We start from the raw sequence: 22,102 nt of genomic DNA, 5'->3' as shown, positions 1-22,102 counted from the left end.
ATTTATTATTTATTGTTTTATTATTATTTATAATATATTATATCAGCATATTTATTATTTATTGTTTTATTATTATTATTAATATATTATATCAGCAGATTTATTATTTATTGTTTTATTATTATTATTATTTATAATATATTGTATCAGCATATTTATTATTTATTGTTTTATTATTACTATTTATAATATATTATATCAGCATATTTATTATTTATTGTTTTATTATTATTATTATTAATATATTATATCAGCAGATTTATTATTTATTGTTTTATTATTATTATTAATATATTATATCAGCAGATTTATTATTTATTGTTTTATTATTATTATTAATATATTATATCAGCAGATTTATTATTTATTGTTTTATTATTATTATTATTTATAATATATCAGCATATTTATTATGTATTGTTTTATTATTATTTATAATATGTTATATCAGCATATTTATTATGTATTGTTTTATTATTATTGTTATTATTATTTTTATAATTATTAATATATTATATCAGCATATTTTTTTTCTTAAACATGTATAAATAATAGTGGATATAAATGTGGCCACTGACGTCACGAACTTGCGCAGGGCACTGTTAGAAACGGGAACAGGCGCGCGCTGGTAATCGGACTGTCTCGGAGCGCCCTCTAGCGTCTGCACAGCCTGAGTGGCAGCGCTCCTCACTGCGGCCGCATCTCAAATGGGTCTCAGCTCCCTACTTAGTGCACTACCTAGGGCTCATGGAGACATTTGGGTTCGAGCCCGAGGCTCCGGTAGGAGGCGGGGTGATTTTGACCAATCGTGTCAAGAAACGTCCTTTAGCTCAGTGTCGCCGCCTGGAGGGAAGGGCAGGTCCCGCTGCAGCCCTCCTCCTCCACCTCCTCCGCCTCCGCCTCCTCCGCCTCCGCCTCCTCCTCCAGAAACAACATCAGTCCGGAAAAGTAAAGAACTGCGAGCGAGCACCTGGTCTGATGGCGGATTTGTCGTGGCCTTCATGACAGTCTGATCTACATGCATGGGTTGACGGCGTGTCCGCTGTAACGAGTCGCACAGCTGATCGGTGAGCTCCAGCCCCCCGTGCGGCTGCTGTCCCCCCCTGTGTGTGTGAGAGAGAGAGGTGTGAGAGAGGTGTGGGTGTTTTGATTCGAGGGAACCTTTCGCCCACTTTCAGTTTCTGAGTGAGTTTGGGAGCTAGCTAGCACCAGCGCTGTCTGTCCCGCTGGGCAACTGGTTCCTCCGCTAGGTAGGTATGCTAGGTAGCTAGCTAGCTAACCGGCTAACTAGCTAGCTAGCCATTGCTAACGTGTTACTGACCGTTTACCCAGCCTGGCCTTCTCTCACCGGCAGCTCTCGTCCTTGTACTAAAGCCACAGGCAGGTGTGAATCCAGCTGTTCACAAAGTTTCAGCTGTTTCAGACGGTCAAGTCGGGCCGCGCACCCGGGCTAGCTTAGCACTTAGCGTAGCTAGGCTAGCGCTAGCGGTGCTTGTTGGCAGTCTACCGTTAGCGAGTCAGCTAGCTAGCTAACTTTAAGCCAGTACGTGTAGCTAAATGTCGCGTTAATGTGTGGATATAATATGAGTCTCTCGTATTCTCTTGGTTCCTGTTAAAGTCGTTGAAGTTAAAGTTAGCTAATAGCTAGCTTAGCTAGCTAGCTAGCATTAGACGTTAGTTAGCTAGCTTAGCTGTCGTCCCTAGATAGTTCGCTTTCGCGTCTGCAGCTATTTTTCTCCTCTAATTTAACTATAACTAAAGTTAAAATAACCTTTTATTAGTCAAGCAAAACAACAGACTAGCTTAAGTGGTTGCTAACTAGCTAGCATAACTAGCTAGCTAGCTAGCTACTCGCCAGCTGAATGTGTGGTGATGTCGTTGCTGCTGCTGCTGCTGCTGCTGCTGCTGCTGTTGTTGTTTACTTGTAAACAGTGAATTTCCTCACCTATTATATCTACCTATTTGTTTTTCTACTGTTTACACCCTTCATAGTTTTCTAGTCTGTTCTATTGAGCTAGTCTGCCCCAGTCCCAGGGCTAGGAACACCAGAGAGGGAGGGTCGCAGAAGTGAAAGGTGGGCAGATTCAGCTCTATTATTATTATTATTATTGTTATGATTATGATTGGGACTTAATTTACTGTCTAGTAAATGTAGCTGTGTGTATTTGTCTTTGACAGCTAATAAACCCAACGTGAGGGCACTGGTGGGGGCAGTGGTGGCTCAGCGGTTAGAGCGCCGGGCTGTCGATAACAGGGTTGTGGGTTCGATTCCCGGGCTCGGCAAGCTGCCACTGTTGGGCCCTTGAGCAAGGCCCTTTACCCTCTCTGCTCCCCGGGCGCTGGAGTTGGCTGCCCACCGCTCTGGGTGTGTGTGTGTACTCACTGCCCCTAACACGTGTGTGTGTGTGTGTGTGTGTGTGTGTTCACTACCAGATGGGTTAAATGCGGAGGACACATTTCGCTGTACACTGTACAGTGACAAATACGTGCACCTTTACCTTTACTTAAAGCTGGAGCTGTGTCTAAGTCAGACCTCCCTCAGTCGGATGTAAAAAGCTCTACGGCATGAGGGCCTGTTAACCCTGTGCCAGACATACTTTGGTGGTGTTGATGTTGGTGCCGTGAGGTGGCAATGAAATCTGACTAAATTCTGCCCCAGTGACTGTTTTGCTCTCTGAGGGGAATTCCACCACTTTTCAGAAATTCTGGTCGAGATGTAAACAAAGTCATTCAGGGTCGGGGCCTGGGTCCAGTCCCGGGTCAAAGTCAGGGCCTGGGTGTAGATATAGCCGTTTGATTGACAATCCAAAACCAGCAGTGAGCCGACACATGTCCTCTGAGCTGTACATGCGATGTTGATGGTAAGTTGTAGTGGGTGTGGTGATTCATTACAGTCATCATCAGCAGCAGCAGCAGTAGTGAATCAGTCCCTTATGCTAATGTGTTAATATTGCAGGTTTCAGTTCCTTAACCAGTTCCTCCAACACTTCAGACACAAGCTTGCTGTTCGCTGTTCTGACGTTGTCTGTTCCCATACAGATTAAACATTTAATAAACTTTACGTATCGGCCGAGACTGCTTCGAGAGCGCTGTTGAACGAATGAATGAATGAATGAATGAATAAAGCGGATGCCTTCCTCACAGTGTGGGAGAGATTTAAGGCATCAGGATCAGGACCTAAACATCATTTAACTGACTTGACAACGGCCACAGTAGGGGGAGTGAAATCTGGAATCTGCTGATGTTGAGTGAAAAGATTTTTGGACTCTTCTGGGGCTGAAACGGTGTTGGGCCGTGTCTGCCTGCCTGGGTTGTGGGCACTGTGTTGGTTAGATGGGGGTAAGGTCTGCTGTTTGCTATGATCTGTGTATCGTGCCCCATCGTGTCTGTAGGTTACTCTGATCCTGAGTGTGGGAATCTGGTTCGGTGAATGGATCGGTCTTGTGGATCGGCCTAATTATCCGGTACCCAATCCAAGTATCGCGTCGGTGCATCCCTAATATTTTCGCCATTCGCCGATCGGGTCTGAGAAGCTACCAAAAGCAGATGTTTTCTCTCTTTCCAGAAATATTGTAACCCAGTGAAGCCCATGTTGATGTCTGAAGTTTATTGCTTAAGCTTTGTTCTGGAGCTAAGAGGCTAATGTAGCTAATGTAACACTTCATGGACACCTGTACCCCACCAGTTAGCATCATGCAGACTGGATGGTTGTCATCGCACGCTTTCCTCAAACCAGTTGTTAAGGAACGTCTAATAGATAATAAATAAATAATATAGTAGACATTCAGAATTCGCATTAGGGTTGAATAATATGGAGCCTATTTGTACAGCATTACCAATGCAGCAGCCCCATGTTGTCCAAGCATTCAGCCTCTTCTGGAGGTTTGGAGTTCCAGAAGTTGGGAAATGTTGGTCTGAGTATGGAAGTCAGGATTGTATCTGTTTTTGTAAACAGCAGCAGTCTTTCTCTGCAGGTGGAGATGGCGTTATGGATTCAGGCTCAGCAGTTAAAGGGGGATGCGCTGCACCAGATGCAGGCGCTCTACGGCCAGCATTTCCCCATAGAGGTTCGACACTACCTGGCACAGTGGATTGAGTCTCAGCCATGGTGAGAATAAATGAATTTCTAAGCCAATTATGACAACTGATTATTATCGTAATGGTGTAAATGCATGCATTAGCATCCCAGCTCTAGTCTCGTGTTTTTACGTTAGGACTCTATGCTAAATATCATGAACCTGCCGTCATTGAACGTCTGTTAAGTCAGTATGTTCTGCACCCCCCGTTTTAGGATATGTGGCTTGTTAAGTAAGTGTGTGTGTGTGTGTGTGTGTCTTTTTGTTTTTAGGGATGCGATAGATGTGGAGAAACAGCAAGAGGAGTTCAAAGCCAAGCGTTTGTTGGACAGTCTGATTCAGGAACTCCAGAGAAAGGCTGAACATCAGATGGGGGAAGACGGGTTCTTGCTGAAAATAAAGCTGGGCCATTACGCGTCACAGTTAAAGGTAACCCCCATTACAGCTTTCCTTCCATAGGGCTTTATTTTTGTTACTGGTGTAGAAGTGCATCAATCAGATGATTCAGCTGCATCGATTTTAATATACTTGAATCTGTTATCATGCATGAAAGCTCTAACTTTGAGAAGAATTCCTCATCCTCTTCCTAGAGTCTGGCGCACCAGTATCTCTTGCTATCTGCCCAACCTGCAGACATATGGTTTTAGGAGCCGGTCAGAACTAGGATAACATTAACTTATAGGTCCATATTTAATAGCAAAGCACTTTGTAAGTCGCTCTGGATAAGAGCGTCTGCTAAATGCCTTTAATGTAAATGTAAATATTTCACTAATTCATTTTTTTCAAGGAACCCTGACCACCAGCTCAGTTTTTGACTATTTTAAGTAGAACATGTTGATTGCAATGGGTTTCTGTAAGTGTGGCAATGATCAGGGCTCAAGCACAGTGTGCCGTTCTGGAGCTGGTAGAGCGAATTGTTTTTTAGACTGGCCTTAAATGTTGAAATATTTTATTATTATATTCGTTTTCTGATTACAATTTTCTGTGTGTTCTTTGTTTTTAAAGAGTGCTTATGACCCTTGTCCCATGGAGCTTGTGCGCTGTATCAAACACATCCTCTACACAGAGCAAAGACTAGTGCAAGAGGCGTCAAATGTAAGTAAGGTATTTTTATATATATATATGCACCCGCTCGCTCATGTTAAGCAGGCTAGAGATTCTCCACAAGCGGCGTTTAATTGCTCTAGAGTAGCGATTTGATTATTTTAATCAATGACAGCAATGGTTTGGAAGGCTTTGAGAAGATGCCATAGCATTCTCGCTATGCCTGGAGCTATGTTTTGAAACACAGTGCATGGGAGGGTCAGTAATGCTAAACCTTGCTTTGAATGGATCTGCCAGATGGGTTATTATTTTATGCTTTAGTTTTCTGCCAAGCTATAATACAGGACAGCTCTGTACAGAACAGTTGGGTGATTGTACATGAAAATCATGATGGACGGTAGTTTGGGCATTAGGACTCACACTCTCCCTCACAACCTGATCTGATGTTGGGCTGTCTGTAAATTGACAGACACACAACATGCATAGATCACCTGCGGATAATGTGGTGTGTATGTTCTCTATAGGTTTTGTCACAGTTTTCAGAAGTGTTGCACATCTGTATGCAAGAGCTTAGTTAGGCTGGAAGGTAGAATAGAGGGTGGGAACTTTTGGGGGCGAGCTAGAAAGTCTGGCAATAGGTTAGTTCAGGTTGGAAATTGAATAGGTAGAAAGAAAATTAGGGAGGTGAGCAAGAAGCAATGTAGGTAGGTAAGAAGTAAGTAGTCAGGGTTGCTGACCATGTGTATAAGGGTAATCTTGAATCTATAGCATTACTTGTCGTGAGTGTTTCTTGCTAATGTTAAGGTACTGGATAGATCTACTGTGTGGCAGCATTATCTACGAAACTAAAAATATCAGATTTATCTTGGAATTCAGTCAGCGCTGCCTAATCTGCCACCTGCATCTTTGGCATCCAGACGGAGAAGAAACTCTGCCCTCACGATACAAGCCAATGGTCGGGTGCTGCAGAAAGTGAAAATATTGACTGTGGTAATGGGTTGCGTTCTACAAGTGCAATATTACCTAGGAAAAAAGGCTGCTCTTTGGGTTTAGGCCATTGCTTTAATTAGCTACTATTTGCCTTACTGCATCCATCTCATTCTCTCTCTCGTCAGGCGAGCAGTCCAGGGGTGGGGCTGACGGACGGCACGCCTCAGAAGTACCAGCAGATTAACCAAGTGTTCGAGGAACTGAGGGTGATGACTCAGGACACAGAGAATGACTTGAGAAAGCTTCAGCACAGCCAGGAATATTTCATCATTCAGTACCAGGAGAGTCTGAGAATACAGGGTAAACACACACTTTTCTTATATATATTATATAATTGTATATGTTTACATTATAAAGAACTGTTCTCGGACCATTCTTGGACCACGTCTTACCATTGCAAGTGTTCAAGTGTTGGCCCTTTAACTGGAAGATGACAGGTTTAATCCCAAATAATGTCACAGCCACCAATTAAATTCCATTATTTATTTATTATTAGTATTATTATCTATTGTTTATTACTCAGTTATTAACCCTCATGCAGAACCATTGTGAATTATTTGGCAACCGTTTAGTTTAGCATATCTTGTGAGTAAATGTGAGTCCCACAGGGTTCTATTTAGGCCTGATGTTAATTACTACAGTAATGTAGTTGTGAGAGTGATGAAGTGTGGGCTTACACACAGGGTCTAAGGCAGGGGGTCTCAGCAGGGTCCCAAGGCCAGCAGAGCTTGCTGATTTCCCTGCTCTGACAGACCTATTAAACCTGCCATTTTACTGGTGAGTTGAATTGGGTGTGCTTGAGGAGGAAAAGCCCAAAACTGTGCAGGAATCTGGCCCTCCAGGACTGGAGTTGTCCACCCCTGGTCTAAGGGGTTGAGCATTTAAGCTAAAAGTGAAAAGTTACTTAGGCCTTTTGTGTAGGTAGAGAAGTTCAATTAGTTTTCCTAGACTACAGTAAGTCATAACATGTTTTAGGACTGGGCGATATGGTAAAAATACTGTATTGCGATGATATCACGATACACAATACATGTAATCACAGATTAAAAACATCAGTAGCGGCAGACTCTTATAAAAGTACTATTCAGAGACCCTCCCGTACAGAATACAATATTTTTTATTCAACATAAGCTGCTCATCTAATTAAACCAGGCTAATTACACTGTTTGTCGTCAAACCTACAGCTGATCAGAGTTTATTAAGCACTAATGGTATACTCGATATGCTTAGAAAAGCATATTGTGTATCACGATACGTAAGATGTCATCATATTTCCCAGCTCTACCATGTTCTAAACCTCATTGAGCTGCCTGTGGGGAAACCAAAGGAGATAAGCAGCATGTCACGCAGTGCTACAAGGAGTGCAGATGGGTCAGGGTGATATCTCTAGATGAAAATGAATGCAGAACGCTAACGAAGTAGGACAACAGGATGGAGGACCGAAACAAACATGCATAGAGAGATTAGTGCATGTAATTGACAGCTGTAACTTTGGGTTACTATGTAACATATTGTACATCATGTAGGACTACTTTTAGGTTCCTTAAAACTGTGGAGGAACCTCTTCAGGTGCTTTCAGGAACCTTCAAGGAACCCTTTTTAGCTAAAAACTCTTGGAAGAAGCTGTGGAGGAGGGTGAAGAGTTCTCATGAGGGACGGGAGGGGCAGTGCTTTTGGAAGGTGATGTTGGAGGGTGGCGAGATCTCACAAGACAGTCCGAGATGATGTTTCCCATGCCATAGACCTTATTTGGGAAGCGCCTGCGGTATGGGACTGTACCGTGTACTAATGGGAAGATATGCCTCACTCCTCCATTTAGGCGTGTTTAATTCATATGGCCGTGATCTCACTGGTTTACCTCCACACCTTATTATGTCTCTTTCTCTCTCCCTATCTGTCCCCGTAGCTCAGTTGAGCAGTTTAACGAGTTTGCCACCAGCAGAGCGAGTGCAGAGGGAGACGAGCCTGCAGAGTCGAAAAGCTACCCTGGAGGCGTGGCTGACACGAGAGGCAAACACACTGCAGAAATACAGACAGGTAATACAAAATACATTCCTGATCAATCAGACGATAACCAAAGTTTCAGTATCGGTACCAGCAGCTGAACACTGGAAGTGTCTGTGTGTGTGTGTAGGACCTAGCAGAGAAACAGCAGAGGACGCTGGCGTTGTTGAGAAAACAGCAAACCGTGATAGTGGATGATGAACTGATTCAGTGGAAGAGACGCCAGCAGCTAGCTGGAAACGGAGGACCTCCCGAAGGATCTCTAGACATCCTTCAGTCCTGGTAAACCCCTTGATACACCCTGCTGTTGCGCTCTAGACTCTAGAGTTCAAGTTCATTGCACAGCTGCCCACGGCTTAACGGTTTACTGTGGTTATTTTACGCACGGTTAACTGAGCATGCTGACTGTGTTTCCAGGACAGCTCTCACTCGAGGTCTTTCATTTTGACTAATTTTCTCACAAATGTGAAAGTTATAGCTGATGCCCAACTTTCTCAAGGCTTGCTTGTGAGCCACAGTTCTAAATAATTTATCTGCAGCCAGACTTATAGTCTTTACCAGTTAAATCTTTTAAAACAGGGTTTCTCATCTCTCCAATGCCATGAGAGTACATCTTGAAAGAACACCGCCCACATTTTAGGCCGTTATGAGTTTGCCAGTAAGACCAGTAAGTAAGTGTTGTATTTAAAAATGATTAAGATTCAGGTTGCTATACAAAACTATAAGGTTGTATAAAAACTATACAACATATGTTGAAGACTTTAGACATAATTAATCTGGACACATCTTTAAAACAAAAAATGTTGTCAACATAAAAAGAGGTAGATCTAAAGGGGTAGATAAGTAACAGCACAGCAATGTCAAAAAGGGCACTGTGCATTTTTTTGGGATGTTCACAAGCCTGATGGCCTGGAGAGACTTGAATTAGAAGGTCTTTTCTCTCTCTCACCTTTGCCTTACCTGTGTAGAGTGAGCAGGACTGAGCAGGACTGTCCTCCTCCTTGTTGACCCCCAACAGCATCTGCTTGTTCTTGTCTGCATTAAAGCAACTATATGCAAACAGCCGTTTCAAGATCATTGTGTTGCTTCACTGACATGAGAGAATAGCATCGCTGTCTGTGCTACACCTTCTTTCGCCTTCAGTGACTGCTCTGTATCTCTCGGCGTGGCTCTAAGTGCAAAATACACTTCCTAACTGTACAGGGAGCCCAGGAGCAATTTTCCATAATGTTGCTTTAAGGGACAGTTTGTTGCCCTGACACCAGGCCATCATGCTGTCTCATCCTCACCAGTGATCAGTCCAGTGACTGTATTATCATCAGCAAACTTGATGCTGATGCTGATGCTGCTGCTGCTGCTGCTGCTGCTGCTGCTGCTGCTGCTGCTGCTGCTGCTGGTGGTGGTGGTGGTGTTGATAATGCTGGGAGGCCATGCAGCCCCATGTGAAGAGTGTAACCAGCAGGGGGCTCAGCAGGTTGTCCTCAGAGCCTTATGCTGATGGTCCGTGAGTGATGCGTTCTTTGTGCACTCATCCGGCAGTGTGGTGTGGCTGGTTGCAACACCCCTCCTCCTATACGGGTAATCTGTGATGTGTTGTGGGCCTAGTCTGTATTGCCTCTTGGCCTCTCTGATAGATCTACGCGGGTCATATTCTGCCCTTTTCTAGTCTTCAGTGGAGCGAGAGCACCACCGTGAAGCAATACCTATAAACAGAGTGATGGAATTCCCAAAGTTTGGAGAGAGCAAGCCACCAGACCCTGAAACAATGTGCAAGTTCTAATGTTTATTCATGTTGTACCGCAGGTGCGAGAAGTTGGCAGATATGATCTGGCAGAACCGGCAGCAGACTCGGAGGGTTGAGCACCTAACCCAGCAGCTGCCCATTCCAGGCCCAACAGAAGAGCTGCTCAAAGAGTTGAACGCCACAGTCACCGACATCATATCCGCTCTAGTAACCAGGTGAGGAATTTTCTGGTACTTTGTGGAAGTGGAATCTTCCCTCCACCTGCATCTTCACCCAAGCCAGAGCTGGGACACTGATCAAGTTCTTATCAATTACAGGATTAAACACACATCTGACCCAATCCCCTCCTAACCCCAATGGCCGATTAACTATGTGCAGTGTTGCTGCAACACAGCCCCAAAGCATGATGGATCCGTCCTCGCACCGTTTACATATATGGCTTTTCGTGATTTTTCTATTTCCACATGTACCTTTGCCAAATGTGTTCAAAGAGTAAAATCATGCACCACCTGCTCAACGTAGCTAAACCTTCATGGCCGCCTATGGGGGGTTTTAATTGGCCTGTCTTACCAGCATGTGAGCAGTTGTCCTTGTTTTCTCATAGTGCCTTTACCGTGCTCTGGCCCGTCAATGTTCATTTTCAGTGGCGAGCAGTGGTTCCATCAGATGCAGGCGCAAGGGGCAATGCGATGCATCTGTCTAATCAGAAGAGTGTTGGTGTTCTGCACTCAAACTTTAAATAAATAAATAAATTTGTTTAATATTATTATTTATTATTATTATTAATTTTTTATAAATCCATCCTTAACAAATTACAGAGGATTAACAGTCCACACATTTCTACTCCATAACAGTCGAAATCTAAGCGAATCCAAGGGAAAACATCCAGTTAGATGTAAATATCCTAAATATTCTGATATTCTAGGCAGCGCTGAACAGAAATCTATATCAATTTGGTTTTGGATTATTCGAAAATCCATGCATTAGTTAATACAAAATTAAAGCAGCACTGGATTTGAGTTGGATGACACCGGGTGCACATTGTTAACATGCATCCAGCTGAGGAGGCAGGAGTGCGTTCACGTCCGTTGTCGCTCCAGAGCAGAGTAAATGCAGCATCAGTCTTCTAGACTCGTCTTGACCTCCTGCTTCTTTGCATAAACCTGTGTCCAGGGTCAGTTCTAGCTTGCATGACGCTCAGGGTGAACCCCTTCACTTATCATGTGTTTTGATTAGGGCATTAAATTCAAATTAAGTCTTTCTCTCCACAGCACCTTCATCATAGAAAAGCAGCCTCCGCAGGTGTTGAAGACGCAGACCAAGTTTGCGACGACGGTGCGTTTGCTGGTGGGAGGGAAACTGAATGTCCATATGAACCCTCCTCAGGTGAAGGCCACCATCATCAACGAGCAGCAGGCCAAAGCCCTGCTGAAGAACGAGAACACCAGAAAGTGAGTCAAACCCATGACATTTTGCATGATGCGTGCTGAGTGGTGTGTAGAGAGAACGCCGATGGGATTAGATTGCTTGATGAAGATGCAAGCTGAGCTACAGAAACTTGCATGATTTGACTAATAGCTTTTACCGTCATCTGTGTCTGTGTATTCCAGTGACAGCAGTGGAGAGATCCTGAACAATAACTGTGTGATGGAGTACCACCAAACCACAGGCACCCTCAGCGCACACTTTAGAAACATGGTGAGGGACTTTTATTTATAATGTTTTTTGGTTGAACATAAACTGTTAAAAGTGTAAGATCCTTGAGAAACTTTTGGAGGTCCTTTTTGAAACTGTGGAGGAACCACTTAAGGTTTTTAGAAGAAAAGGGTTCCTCAAAGTACCTTAAGAGATTCCTCCATAGTTTCAAAATGAAGAACCTTCAAAGGTTTCTCAAGGATCTTATACTTTTAATAGTGTATCTTCAGCCAAAATACAAGATCCTTGAGGAACCTTTGGAGGTTCTTCAGTTTGAAACAATGGAGGAATCTTTTAGGGTTGTAGAAGAAAAAGGTTCCTCAAAGCACCTTAATAGATTACTTCATAGCTTTAAACTGAAGAACATTTAAAGGTTTCTCAAGGATCTTATACTTTTAACAGTGTATGTTCAACCAAAATACAAGATCCTTGAGGAACTTCTGGAGTTTCTTCAGTTTGAATCTGTGGAGGAACCACTTAAGGTTTTGAGGAAAGAAAGTTTCCTCAAAGTACCTTAAGAGATTCCTTCAGATTTCAAACAGAAGAACCTCTAAAAGTTCCTCAAGGATCTAATACTTTAACAGTGTATGTTCAACCAAAATACAAGATCCTTGAGAAACTTCTGGAGTTTCTTCCGTTTTCTTTTAAAAAAACCTTCAAAATCAGAGAATAAAAAGAACCTCCAAAAGTTCCTGAAGGATCTTATTCTTTTAACATTTTAAAATCCTTAAGAAATATTATAGCTACCATGAAGGGATTGTTGAAGATGATATAGTATGTTTCCAACTAATCTTTATCTCTCGCTCTCACTTCATGCCTCTCTCTTCCTGCAGTCTTTAAAGCGTATAAAGCGCTCAGACAGGCGGGGTGCGGAGTCGGTGACTGAGGAGAAGTTTACGGTTCTGTTTGAGTCTCAGTTCAGCGTGGGAGGAAACGAGCTAATGTTTCATGTTAAGGTGAGATTTTAATGCTCAGTTATAATCAGGCATATCCTGCATTTATAAAATCTAAATAAACTAAAAACGATACACTCTCCTAATGTAATCGCTCCCTTTCCTTCGATAATACAGACATTATCTCTGCCTGTCGTGGTTATCGTTCACGGAAGTCAGGACAACAATGCCACAGCGACTGTGCTGTGGGACAATGCTTTTTCAGAGCCGGTGAGTGTGTGGGAACTTTCACCTCATTTAAATGTTACATGCACTACTTGTACTGATGGATGTTTGTGGGCCTCGTACTCTGGCTGCTTCAGTGAATTAGATTGTGATATTGTTTTTTGTTTTATTTGTTTGTCCGTTTGTAGGGTCGGGTGCCCTTCGCTGTTCCCGATAAGGTGACGTGGCCGCAGCTTTGTGAAGCTCTGAATATGAAGTATAAATCGGAGGTCCAGAGTGACCGCGGGCTTTCTGAGGAGAACCTAGTTTTCCTCGCCCAGAAAGCCTTCAGCACCTCCAGCAACAACCCTGAGGATTACCGGACCATGACCATGACCTGGTCCCAGTTTAACCGGGTAACTTCACTGCACTGCATTTGATTATTATTTTTTTTTATATATATATACAGCCTTGAAGAGAGGTAGAGTGGTAGGCCCAACTCTTTGCCAGCCTTGTAACTCTCCACAATTTTTTTCTCTGATGGTCTTGGAATGCTCCTTAGTCTTTCCCATGTTGACCATGTATGAGTGCTGTCCACTTGTTTGGGGTGGGACTTTTATAGTTAGAAAAACACACTATTAATCCAAGCATATAAAGCATTTAATACTTAATACTTGAATTATTTCTTAGTATGAACCTCTTAAAACAGAATTCTGGTGGTTTGAGGGGTTGAATAATTATTGACCCTGTGGTAAACTTTGCAGATTGTTAAACTTAATAACATTCTTTTTTGTTGCAGTGCATTGCACATGTTCAGACCCATCTACAGTCCAAATTTCACAATGTTCACAAAGTTAACTCCAGTGTGTGTGTGTGTGTGTGTGTGTGTGTGTGTGTGTATATGAGGGATGTTTATATACAATAAACAAACACTTATAAACACTTATAAACAAAAAATGTTTACAAACTGTATACAAACAAGAAGTGTCCATATACTTTTCAAAATTTGTTTAAAAGTTACGTGCAAAGATTCTGGAGTCAGCTTCCCCCCCAAAAAAAAAACTGAACTGCAGACTAACTACTGCAAATCTACTGTACATTCTGATGTTTTACAGGAAAGTTTACCGGGTAGGAACTTTACCTTCTGGCAGTGGTTTGATGGAGTCATAGAACTCATGAAGAAACATCTCAAGGCTCACTGGAATGATGGGTGAGTCTCATGAATTCAGAATTTTGTGTCTCGTATTTTCAGACAAAGCTAATGCTGTGAAAGCTAGCAGCTCTAGTGTAATTTATTTATTTGTTTATTTTTTTTTATTGACACATTTAACAAGGAACTTGGAAGTAGTCCGGGTATATAGGACTTTCGTGTGAATGAAGAGGTCTTAAACTGTCCTTTCACAGTAAAGGCCCTCTTTCCAAAGCTGGAAAGCAGTTCGTTCATCCACCTTTTAGTATCTCCATGCTGCAATCTCCGGTTTCTTAATTGTGCGTTTGCGGTTACGTGCATGTAATTCTGTTGCAGGGCCATCCTGGGTTTCCTTAATAAGCAGCAAGCTCAGGACATGCTGTTATCCAAACCTAACGGCACGTTCTTGCTGCGCTTCAGTGACTCAGAGATCGGAGGCATCACCATCGCGTGGGTGGCAGAGAACCCCAACAAAGCGGGTACAGTCAGCCTGTCGGACAGTTAATCAAGGCATAATCTGCCTGTTAGTCAGTCAAAACGGATTCAGCGTTTAACTGACCGTTTCTTTTGTCATCTGCTTTTTGTTTCTCTCCTCTTTATGTAGGAGAGCGAATGGTGTGGAATCTGATGCCCTTCACCACGAAAGACTTCTCCATCCGCTCTCTGGCTGACCGCATCAGTGACCTGAACCACCTGCTGTTCCTTTATCCAAACCAACCTAAAGACGAGGTTTTCTCTCGCTACTGCACCCCACCAAACTGTACGTCACCCTTGCTATTACTATAATACAAGTGGGGGGGTGTTTAGTTGGTTCCCAGTTTTGTTCTTTGAGTACCCTCTTGTGCACTCTTGTTTTTTCCTGCTCACAACATGCCTGATCCAATTAATCAGCTTATTAAAAAGCCCTTCCTGAGTTGAAGTCGGTATGTCGGAGCCGGACTGAACTGTAAACAGTCCAGGAGGACTTCCTGTCCCTGCTCCAGGCTTTGAGAAATGCTGCTGTAGTGATATGCATGTTAAAGTAAATATTACCAGATCACTTCTACAATTTCTATGTATTTATATTTGGACAAGTCATGCAATAACCTTGCATCTCCATAATGGGAAATTCAAAGGAGGAAAAAAATCATTCAGCAGAAGTTGATGTAAAAATACAAATTCGACTCGATGTCAAAAACAACTGAAAAACAGTAGAAATTAAGATTCTACACTTTTTTTTTTTTCTTTTGTTTACTTATTTATATTGTTGGAGTTGCTCTTAAAATGCAGTGAACCTATAATAGTGAACCTGAATTACTTTGAATTTTCAGATTTCTTTTGGGAGGGTGTGTAATGTAGCCCTCTGCATTGTCAGTATTGTGACTGTGATTAACGTTATATTGTACAGTCCTAGCACAAACTGTACGTGTTACAATTCCCATAAATTCTTGAGGTGTTCCATTTTATTCCAGTTGTCAATATGACCTTTGTTTTTGTCATTTCGATCTCCAGCAAAAGCTGTAGGCGACGGCTATGTGAAACCGGAGATCAAGCAGGTGGTGAAAGTGGAGTAAGTATGACAGCAATGCGGGTTTTCCATCTTCTCAGTTTTGTTTGAACTGTAGCTCCAACACGGTTGTTAAAATTTTCACTGTCATAATCACAATAAAACATCATGTGTTCTGCTGCTTGATCTGCCATTGAACCATGTGGCTATGAGGAAAGAACTAGATAAGACTGTCTAATGAATCTCAGTAGACTCTTTAACACACCCCAGGTCTTGGGATTTTACAGGGCTTTAATTCAGTACTGTAATTCAGTTCATCATGCTCCACTACTTCTGCGGTCGGTAATGGATTTCTAAAGTTAACAGGAACACAGCCGCAATCGTTCTGACCGGTGTTTTTCCTTGCTTTTAGCTTTTCCTCACCAAATTCCGAGCAGACTGTCGGAAACTCCAACTTCATGGACCACACTGCCTCGCCGACCGTCAATCAACAAAACAGCTTTGCAATTTACCCTCCAATGTAAGTAGATATTTATTTTTGTGGGATTTATTGAATTGCACCTCAAACCTTTGTGTCAGTGTCCCTGTCAGACTGTCTGTATACTACTACACTGTCAAATCTTTATTGTTTGGGTTCAGTTACATATTGCCCAGGCTTAAAAAAGTTGTTCCACCTTACTCACCACTTTTTTTTATTTATTTTTTTTTATTTGTGCAAAGAAAACATGAGCATTATTACCCCATTAGACTGGACGGAACGCTTGGGTTAGAGTATCTGAAGCACGACTGGCCGCCATGCTCCCCGCTATCACACTTGGACCTTCTAACCTGTTTTTCCACAGATAATTGTGATGTTTAAAAAAAAAAAAAAACAACAACAAAAAAACAACAACCCCAATGTGGGACCCCATGTTCTGCTTGACTCGGATCCTTGGTTCTGTCAAGGATATAGAAAACAAGCGTGGATAAAGCAGCCACATAAGCTTTTGAGCTTTGCCTCTCTTAAGACTGTTATGTTTATTCTTCTTATTAAAATATTTCTCAATTTTATATTGTTTATTAGAATTTAAATCAATTAGAAATTGAACAAAAAAATTACGGATCAGGAAAAATAAGTGGTTCAAGTGCAAAAAACATTTTACAGTAATAAAAGTCAGTAAAAAAAAATCAATAAATATCATATTCATGCGAGATGTGACTGTACTTTATTTTTATGGCTAAATACGTTTCGTGGGGTGGGAAGCAAAACTCACGAACACTGGTCAATTATTAAATTCAACATGTAAACAGATATACAGCTGAGTCATCATATTCATGTCAAGTTATTCATTATTGAGTATTTATTCATCTTTCATCAATTTCTGCTTATATAGACGTGTAAACATGCCTGCGTTGCAAAAATATACTTTTGGATTCATGTATTTGAGCGTCTTAACAGATGATCTCTCTAATGCAGGGTATTAAATGGTTACTATCTTAAAGAACTGACCCTTACAGATCTCTCTAAATGCTGACCTTGTTTTTGCCTATGTCCGTCTGTAGCAGCGACCCCATGTTGGACCCTGAGGGAGAGTTTGATTTGGAGGAAACGATGGACATGGCCAGGCAGGTGGAGGAATTCCTGCGGCAGCCGTCCGAACCTCAGTGGAGTGGGCAGCAGTCGTGATCTTTAACTTGGAAGTGTCGCGACCCGCTCAGCCCAACTACAGAAAGCACCCCAAGGGATTCCATTCCGTCTCTGTCCCCCAACACCCCCCCCCCCCTTCAGTGTTTTTAACACATGTGAACGTTTTAGGATCGCTTGTTAATGTTAATAATGACTCTGCAGTGTGATCGTAACTGCCTCTGCTTTTTTGCATGACAATAATGTGCGTCGTTACTAGCCAACGGACCGGGTTTGGAAGGTAGGCCAATTACAATCGTGTTGTTTTTCGAGTGTTGAAAACCTCAAATGGAGAATTCTTATATCACTTAATTGGCACTAAAGGAAACGTCGTACTGTGTTTCTGACCTGAACTCTATAGTGTCAGTACCTGTGAACGGTAAACGCTGTGTTTACATGTATTAGCTAAAAAAAAACAAAGTGATAAATTTTCCAGCTTTCAGTGAGCAAGCATGTAACTTATACATGTCGTCATTTAAAGCATTGAAAATGATTTTACCTAAACTGAAGTAAAGCAGTGCAAGTATTTCTAAGGAATGTAATATTTGCTGTTCCTTTCCGAGACTTTTCTATCATTTTTGTAAGTTGTTTAATCAAAAAAGATTCTTAAACATCCTTAAAACTTTGTAGAAGTGTATATTCTTATCTCGTATTTGAAAGTATTAGCAGTAGTTAAAATTGAATTACCATGGACCTCAAATTGTTTTTGGGGAGGGCGGGGGCATTAACAAACATGTATTTTTAAAATAATCGTTAAAGAATTTATCAAACGAAGCCACAATTAATTCATGTTAATGCATTTGAGATTGGGATCTGTTTATTTGGTAATGGATACAATAGAGCTTTGGTTTGAAACACTATGCACCACTGCTTTTGGAGAATCGTAGCAGTTGCGCCTAATTGTTGATGCCATTGGTTTACGTGGTCAGCAGTTGCTTCTATGAAAAACAGGGCATATGCGCCACTCTATGCAACACTTTAATGTTTCCAGCTGCTGTTGGAGATTCCAGTCAAACTATGAGAATGTGACGATTCATTGAAATCTAAGGAAAAAGGGAGTGTTTCTGTTTAGTTTTTCTTTATTTTATTTTTATTAAGTTGAAAATTGCGTTTTAACCTCAAGACCTCACACTTGGAATGCTTCTCGTTTCTGAGCCCAATGCAGTATCAAAGAGATTCATGGCGAATCTACTACATGAATGTCTTCTTTTTGGCTAAGAAATGAAGTAAAATCTCAAAACTTCCCAAATGTAGCTGATCAGCCAAGGCATGTTTGGGGTCTGAAGTTTGTCTCTTTAGTTTCCACTGGAGCTACGAGGCTAATGGAGCTAACAAGTAAACTGGAGCCTGCATTGCCATCCCTCTGCTTATTAATTTCGTAAAAGTCAGTTTAATTAGAGTTGTTGATGGTAGCTTGTACTGCTTTCAAGGCCTCCTCAGACATTCCTACTTTGGAAATCCTACTTTACGACTTTAGAGATTTTTATTTAATTTTTTTTTTGTGAAAGTAACATTGGGTCGGGGAAAGCTTCTTGAAATGCAGCATTATACCAGATATCTTCATGCTAACTGCATGCCTAATTAACCACTTTAGGTGGTTAAATCATTTCTGATAAACTTGCTTATGTGGTTTTAGACATCACGCTCTCTATAAACCGGGACAAAAGTATGTATAGCGTTACTTGTCAGCTGCTTTAGCCCCATTGCATCAGTGCCAAACTAAAGTCGTACATTTGAGACACTAGACCCGTCTTTCTTTACTGACTACATTTGGGGTAAATGGGGGAATTTTGTAATTTTTGTCCTTTTTCCTCAAATTAAGTAATGGTGGCAGTGGTAGAATATATTGCTAGCTAACTTTTTCTTTTTTTCTTTTTAAATGGCTGTCTAAGTAGTAAAGAGAACATCATATTTCTGCTGAAAATCTTAACCTTTAAATGCTTGAAACCATCAAGGCCTACACAAAACTAAAAAAAAAAAAAAAAAAGGTCCTAATTTAATTTAGTCCTAATGATGCAAACCTACTCTATCATTTTTTTTTTTTTTAATCGTGATCCAAGTTTATAAAACTAGCTTTTGCATTTATGCATCCCATCACTGTTACAGGCTTCATTTCTACTAGCTGCTTTTACTCCAGAGTAATTTGAAACCAAATGACCAAAAAACTTACAATGTTCATTTAACACCATTTGATCTTATTTTCCTTCTATCTTACCCATCCATTTCCCTTCTTTCCCTGCCCGTTTGCTTCTCCTCCTGTGCCTTAAGACCGCTTAGGTTCGTCACTTGTCAAAAACCAAAGTTGAGGCTTGACGCCCAGCAGGGAGCAGGCCGATGCCTTTCAAATACACGTACCCTAGAAACGTCCTCAGTGCCCAGAACAGGTTAGTGAACGTTGTATGTGAACGATTCTGTAAGCCAGCTCTTTTCTAAAGCACCCACCGACAGGGCTCCTAGAGCCTCACCACCACTACCTCTGATCACGTGTAAGTAACGTGAAGGACTCCCACATGATCCGTGTTAAGACTCTGGGCCCTGATGATATATCGTTCCACCACTGATGGTTGGAAAGAAAGACCTTAGAAGCGGATTGTGATTAAATTGAATGACTTCATTTAGTCTGTGGACCTCTAACCTCACAGGAATATCACTTCTGACTCTTTGGGAGACCCTTCAGTTCGTCACGAAATCTCAAATGTCATCAGTTTGGTCATTTTTGGTACGATGTCAGATTTATTCTAATACGAGTTAATAAAGAGTTTTAATGAAATATTTATTTTTAATATTTACAAACACATTTTAATGGAAACGAATGCAAGTGTTTCTGGTAGTGAAATACAGTCATTATCTATATATACATATATATATAAAGTTATATAAAGATATATCGCAATCTTTATCTTCAAAGCTTGTGTTTGCAAATATTCCCAAGCATATTAAGGTCAAACAGCGAGCAGATAAGAGCTAAGGCCTGAAATTCATTCCAGTGTCGACTGCATTCTGTGGGCTTGTTCTTAGCTCTTCAGTGCAAAATTTTTGCCCATGATAAATCAAGACTTAAACATGCAGGTTTGTAAAACTAGCGAAAGCTTCTGGTTTACTTACTTTAGCAAAACTAACCCCTATAGAAATGCTGGGTTTCTCCCAGTCCTACTCTTCTGAACTGTAAAGTCATATTAAAAAACAAAAATACTTAAAAACTTTCATAATATTTTTACTTGCACTCTCTCTTCTGTTATACCCTTAGTTTTTTCAGTCTTTCCTCCTGTGCCTTAAAACAGCGTAGGTTAAAAACACTTTACCTGGAGGGTCCATTGCCGATGCCTCGTAGATGCTCACCTGAAGTTCAACGAACGTCCAACTTAAATGCAACTCGACCCCAAGCTGAATGTAAGTGATGCTCTGTTGAATGAAACCCTAAGGTGTAGGGTTTAGGTGACAGTCATTTACATTCAGCTAAATGTCAGGTGAGCGTCTACAAGGCATCTACAATGGGACCGTCCAAGGAAAGGGTTACCAAAACCCCCAAAAATCAAGGCTTCTCAATTACCTTTCACTTGGGAAGACCCTTGTCCATCTGAAAGAAAGGTATGAAGGTAACACTGACCTGTAGAGTTTTATTGTTTTTCATGCTGAATATAGATTTCTCTACACGTTCCAAGTAGCCCATGGTTTTGCTGCTTTGCCCCCCTGTAGCCTAGTACGTAATCCCTAATGAACAGTACTTGCCAGTAAGCCTTTTCTCTCACAGTTCTCACTAATTTTCCTGTCATTCTCTGCCTTCGCTTTGCAGTTACACCTCTTCTTCTCAAAGCACCTCAGAGTACAGCGTTTCTTATTATTATTATTATTTTTTTTAATTAGCCTCCCCTCTCTGAAGCGGAGAGAAACTAAAGCTGTCAAAAAGAATTATTTGTGCAATTCTATGGAAGAACCACTTTGAACTCCCTAAAAAAGGTGGAAAGAACAAAATGTAGAGAGATTGCAATAGTAAACGAGGCGTTACTGCAGGCTCGCCAGGTCAGCAGAGAGCATTAGCCCACCTGCTCTTCCCCGAAAAATCCAGAGACCGGTTCCAAATTCACATCTGTAAACCCTCAACATACACAGCCAAAGGCCTGCGCCTCCCAAAAAAAAAACACATGAAATTTTAACTGAAAATTCTGAATCCAAAAATGTCAATTTTTACGATTTTGCAGGCTTTTGTCGTTTATACTGCAGCAGATCTGGGCCACCAACACAAGCAAAGTCCAAAAGCGGTTCTTTTGTAGCATTCCCAGAACCTATTTGTGGCCCTTTCTTGGGTAAAAACAGGGACAGTGTTCTTTCTTTTTTTTTTTTTTTTATTCTTGTTTCCTCTTCTTTTCTTCATGCTACCCATGTTGCTACCCTGATTGGTCATCCAGCATCATTCCTTTCATGTAAGGCACCTCAAATGGCTTCTATAAACTTAGAGCAGAACTCAGGAAGAATTGTTAACAGAGCTTAAAGAGAATATCTCAGATTATGTAATTGTGTGTACGTAATATGGAAAGTTACTCCCACGTCAAAATCCTATTTTATTACCACATTGTTATTACGCGAGTGTTGAGTGCTTGAATGTCGCATGTGGTTGAATCCCAGCTTAACGTGTCGGGCTTTAGACGTGACTTTAAAGAGATGTGTATGGATTGTAATTTGTTTGGGTTTTTTTTTTTTTTTTTTTTTCTCCTTTTTTTTTAATCTGTTCATGTGTTTCTCGAGTGCATTTACCTGTTGGGAAATCCTCTGTACCTGGATGGAGACAGTATTCATGTTGCGGATTGCATCATGCTATGTTTTATGGCTATTGATAATCCTTTGTGTGTCTTGTCAATCATCAAGTTATTCATGTGCTGTTCTTGGCAGGTATGGGGCTGTATTAACGGAACAGTAGAATTAACAGCGCTCGTGTAGGATTGCTTGGGTCTCTCAGCAGTGGTCTAATACACGTTAACAGGTCCTAGATCAGCACCTGTATTCTTTTTTTGTTTGTTTTTTTCAATAATGGCTGCACCTGTTTTGTCTTTTGTTTGTCAAGTGAGTACTTAATGTAAGTTGGGAGACAAAGGATAGTAATAAAGTTTTATATTTTA

General features: G+C 41.3%; 2 protein-coding genes across 4 annotated transcripts in view; one reads left to right on the top strand and one right to left on the bottom strand.

The window, feature by feature from the left end:
• Nucleotides 1-1,080, bottom strand: part of oplah (5-oxoprolinase, ATP-hydrolysing) — a 26,069-nt gene extending 24,989 nt beyond the window's left edge. The window contains exon 1 of the mRNA XM_072667971.1: nucleotides 971-1,080. The gene's annotated coding sequence lies outside the window, so the exon portion shown is untranslated. The remainder of the gene's footprint in view (nucleotides 1-970) is intronic.
• Nucleotides 932-22,102, top strand: stat5b (signal transducer and activator of transcription 5b). Of its 3 annotated transcripts, none has more exons than XM_072667973.1 (19): nucleotides 932-1,067; nucleotides 3,975-4,108; nucleotides 4,349-4,505; nucleotides 5,082-5,171; nucleotides 6,236-6,410; nucleotides 8,017-8,147; nucleotides 8,245-8,396; nucleotides 9,918-10,073; nucleotides 11,130-11,309; nucleotides 11,469-11,556; nucleotides 12,387-12,509; nucleotides 12,624-12,716; nucleotides 12,860-13,066; nucleotides 13,766-13,860; nucleotides 14,176-14,318; nucleotides 14,444-14,599; nucleotides 15,331-15,388; nucleotides 15,738-15,845; nucleotides 16,868-22,102. In XM_072667973.1, exons 2-19 carry the CDS (start codon nucleotides 3,981-3,983, stop codon nucleotides 16,989-16,991), a joined length of 2,364 nt encoding a protein of 787 aa, XP_072524074.1. In that variant the 5' UTR covers nucleotides 932-1,067; nucleotides 3,975-3,980; the 3' UTR covers nucleotides 16,992-22,102. The 3 variants fall into 3 exon arrangements, with proteins under 3 accessions (XP_072524074.1, XP_072524076.1, XP_072524075.1); XM_072667975.1 differs by lacking the exon at nucleotides 932-1,067 and adding an exon at nucleotides 1,230-1,250; XM_072667974.1 differs by lacking the exon at nucleotides 932-1,067 and adding an exon at nucleotides 1,938-2,074.

This window comes from Salminus brasiliensis, chromosome 22 (genome assembly GCF_030463535.1).
Source record: "Salminus brasiliensis chromosome 22, fSalBra1.hap2, whole genome shotgun sequence".
Lineage (NCBI taxonomy): Eukaryota > Metazoa > Chordata > Actinopteri > Characiformes > Bryconidae > Salminus > Salminus brasiliensis.
This window is presented reverse-complemented; position numbering and strand designations above follow the sequence as displayed.

Excerpts from the sequence above, each read along its gene's own strand:
- stat5b (XM_072667973.1), top strand. The coding sequence starts at position 3,981 with ATGGCGTTATGGATTCAGGCTCAGCAGTTAAAGGGGGATGCGCTGCAC. Across the intron at positions 8,148-8,244 it reads CACTGCAGAAATACAGACAG|GACCTAGCAGAGAAACAGCA; the intron begins GTAATACAAAAT and ends GTGTGTGTGTAG. Across the intron at positions 11,310-11,468 it reads AAGAACGAGAACACCAGAAA|TGACAGCAGTGGAGAGATCC; the intron begins GTGAGTCAAACC and ends TGTGTATTCCAG.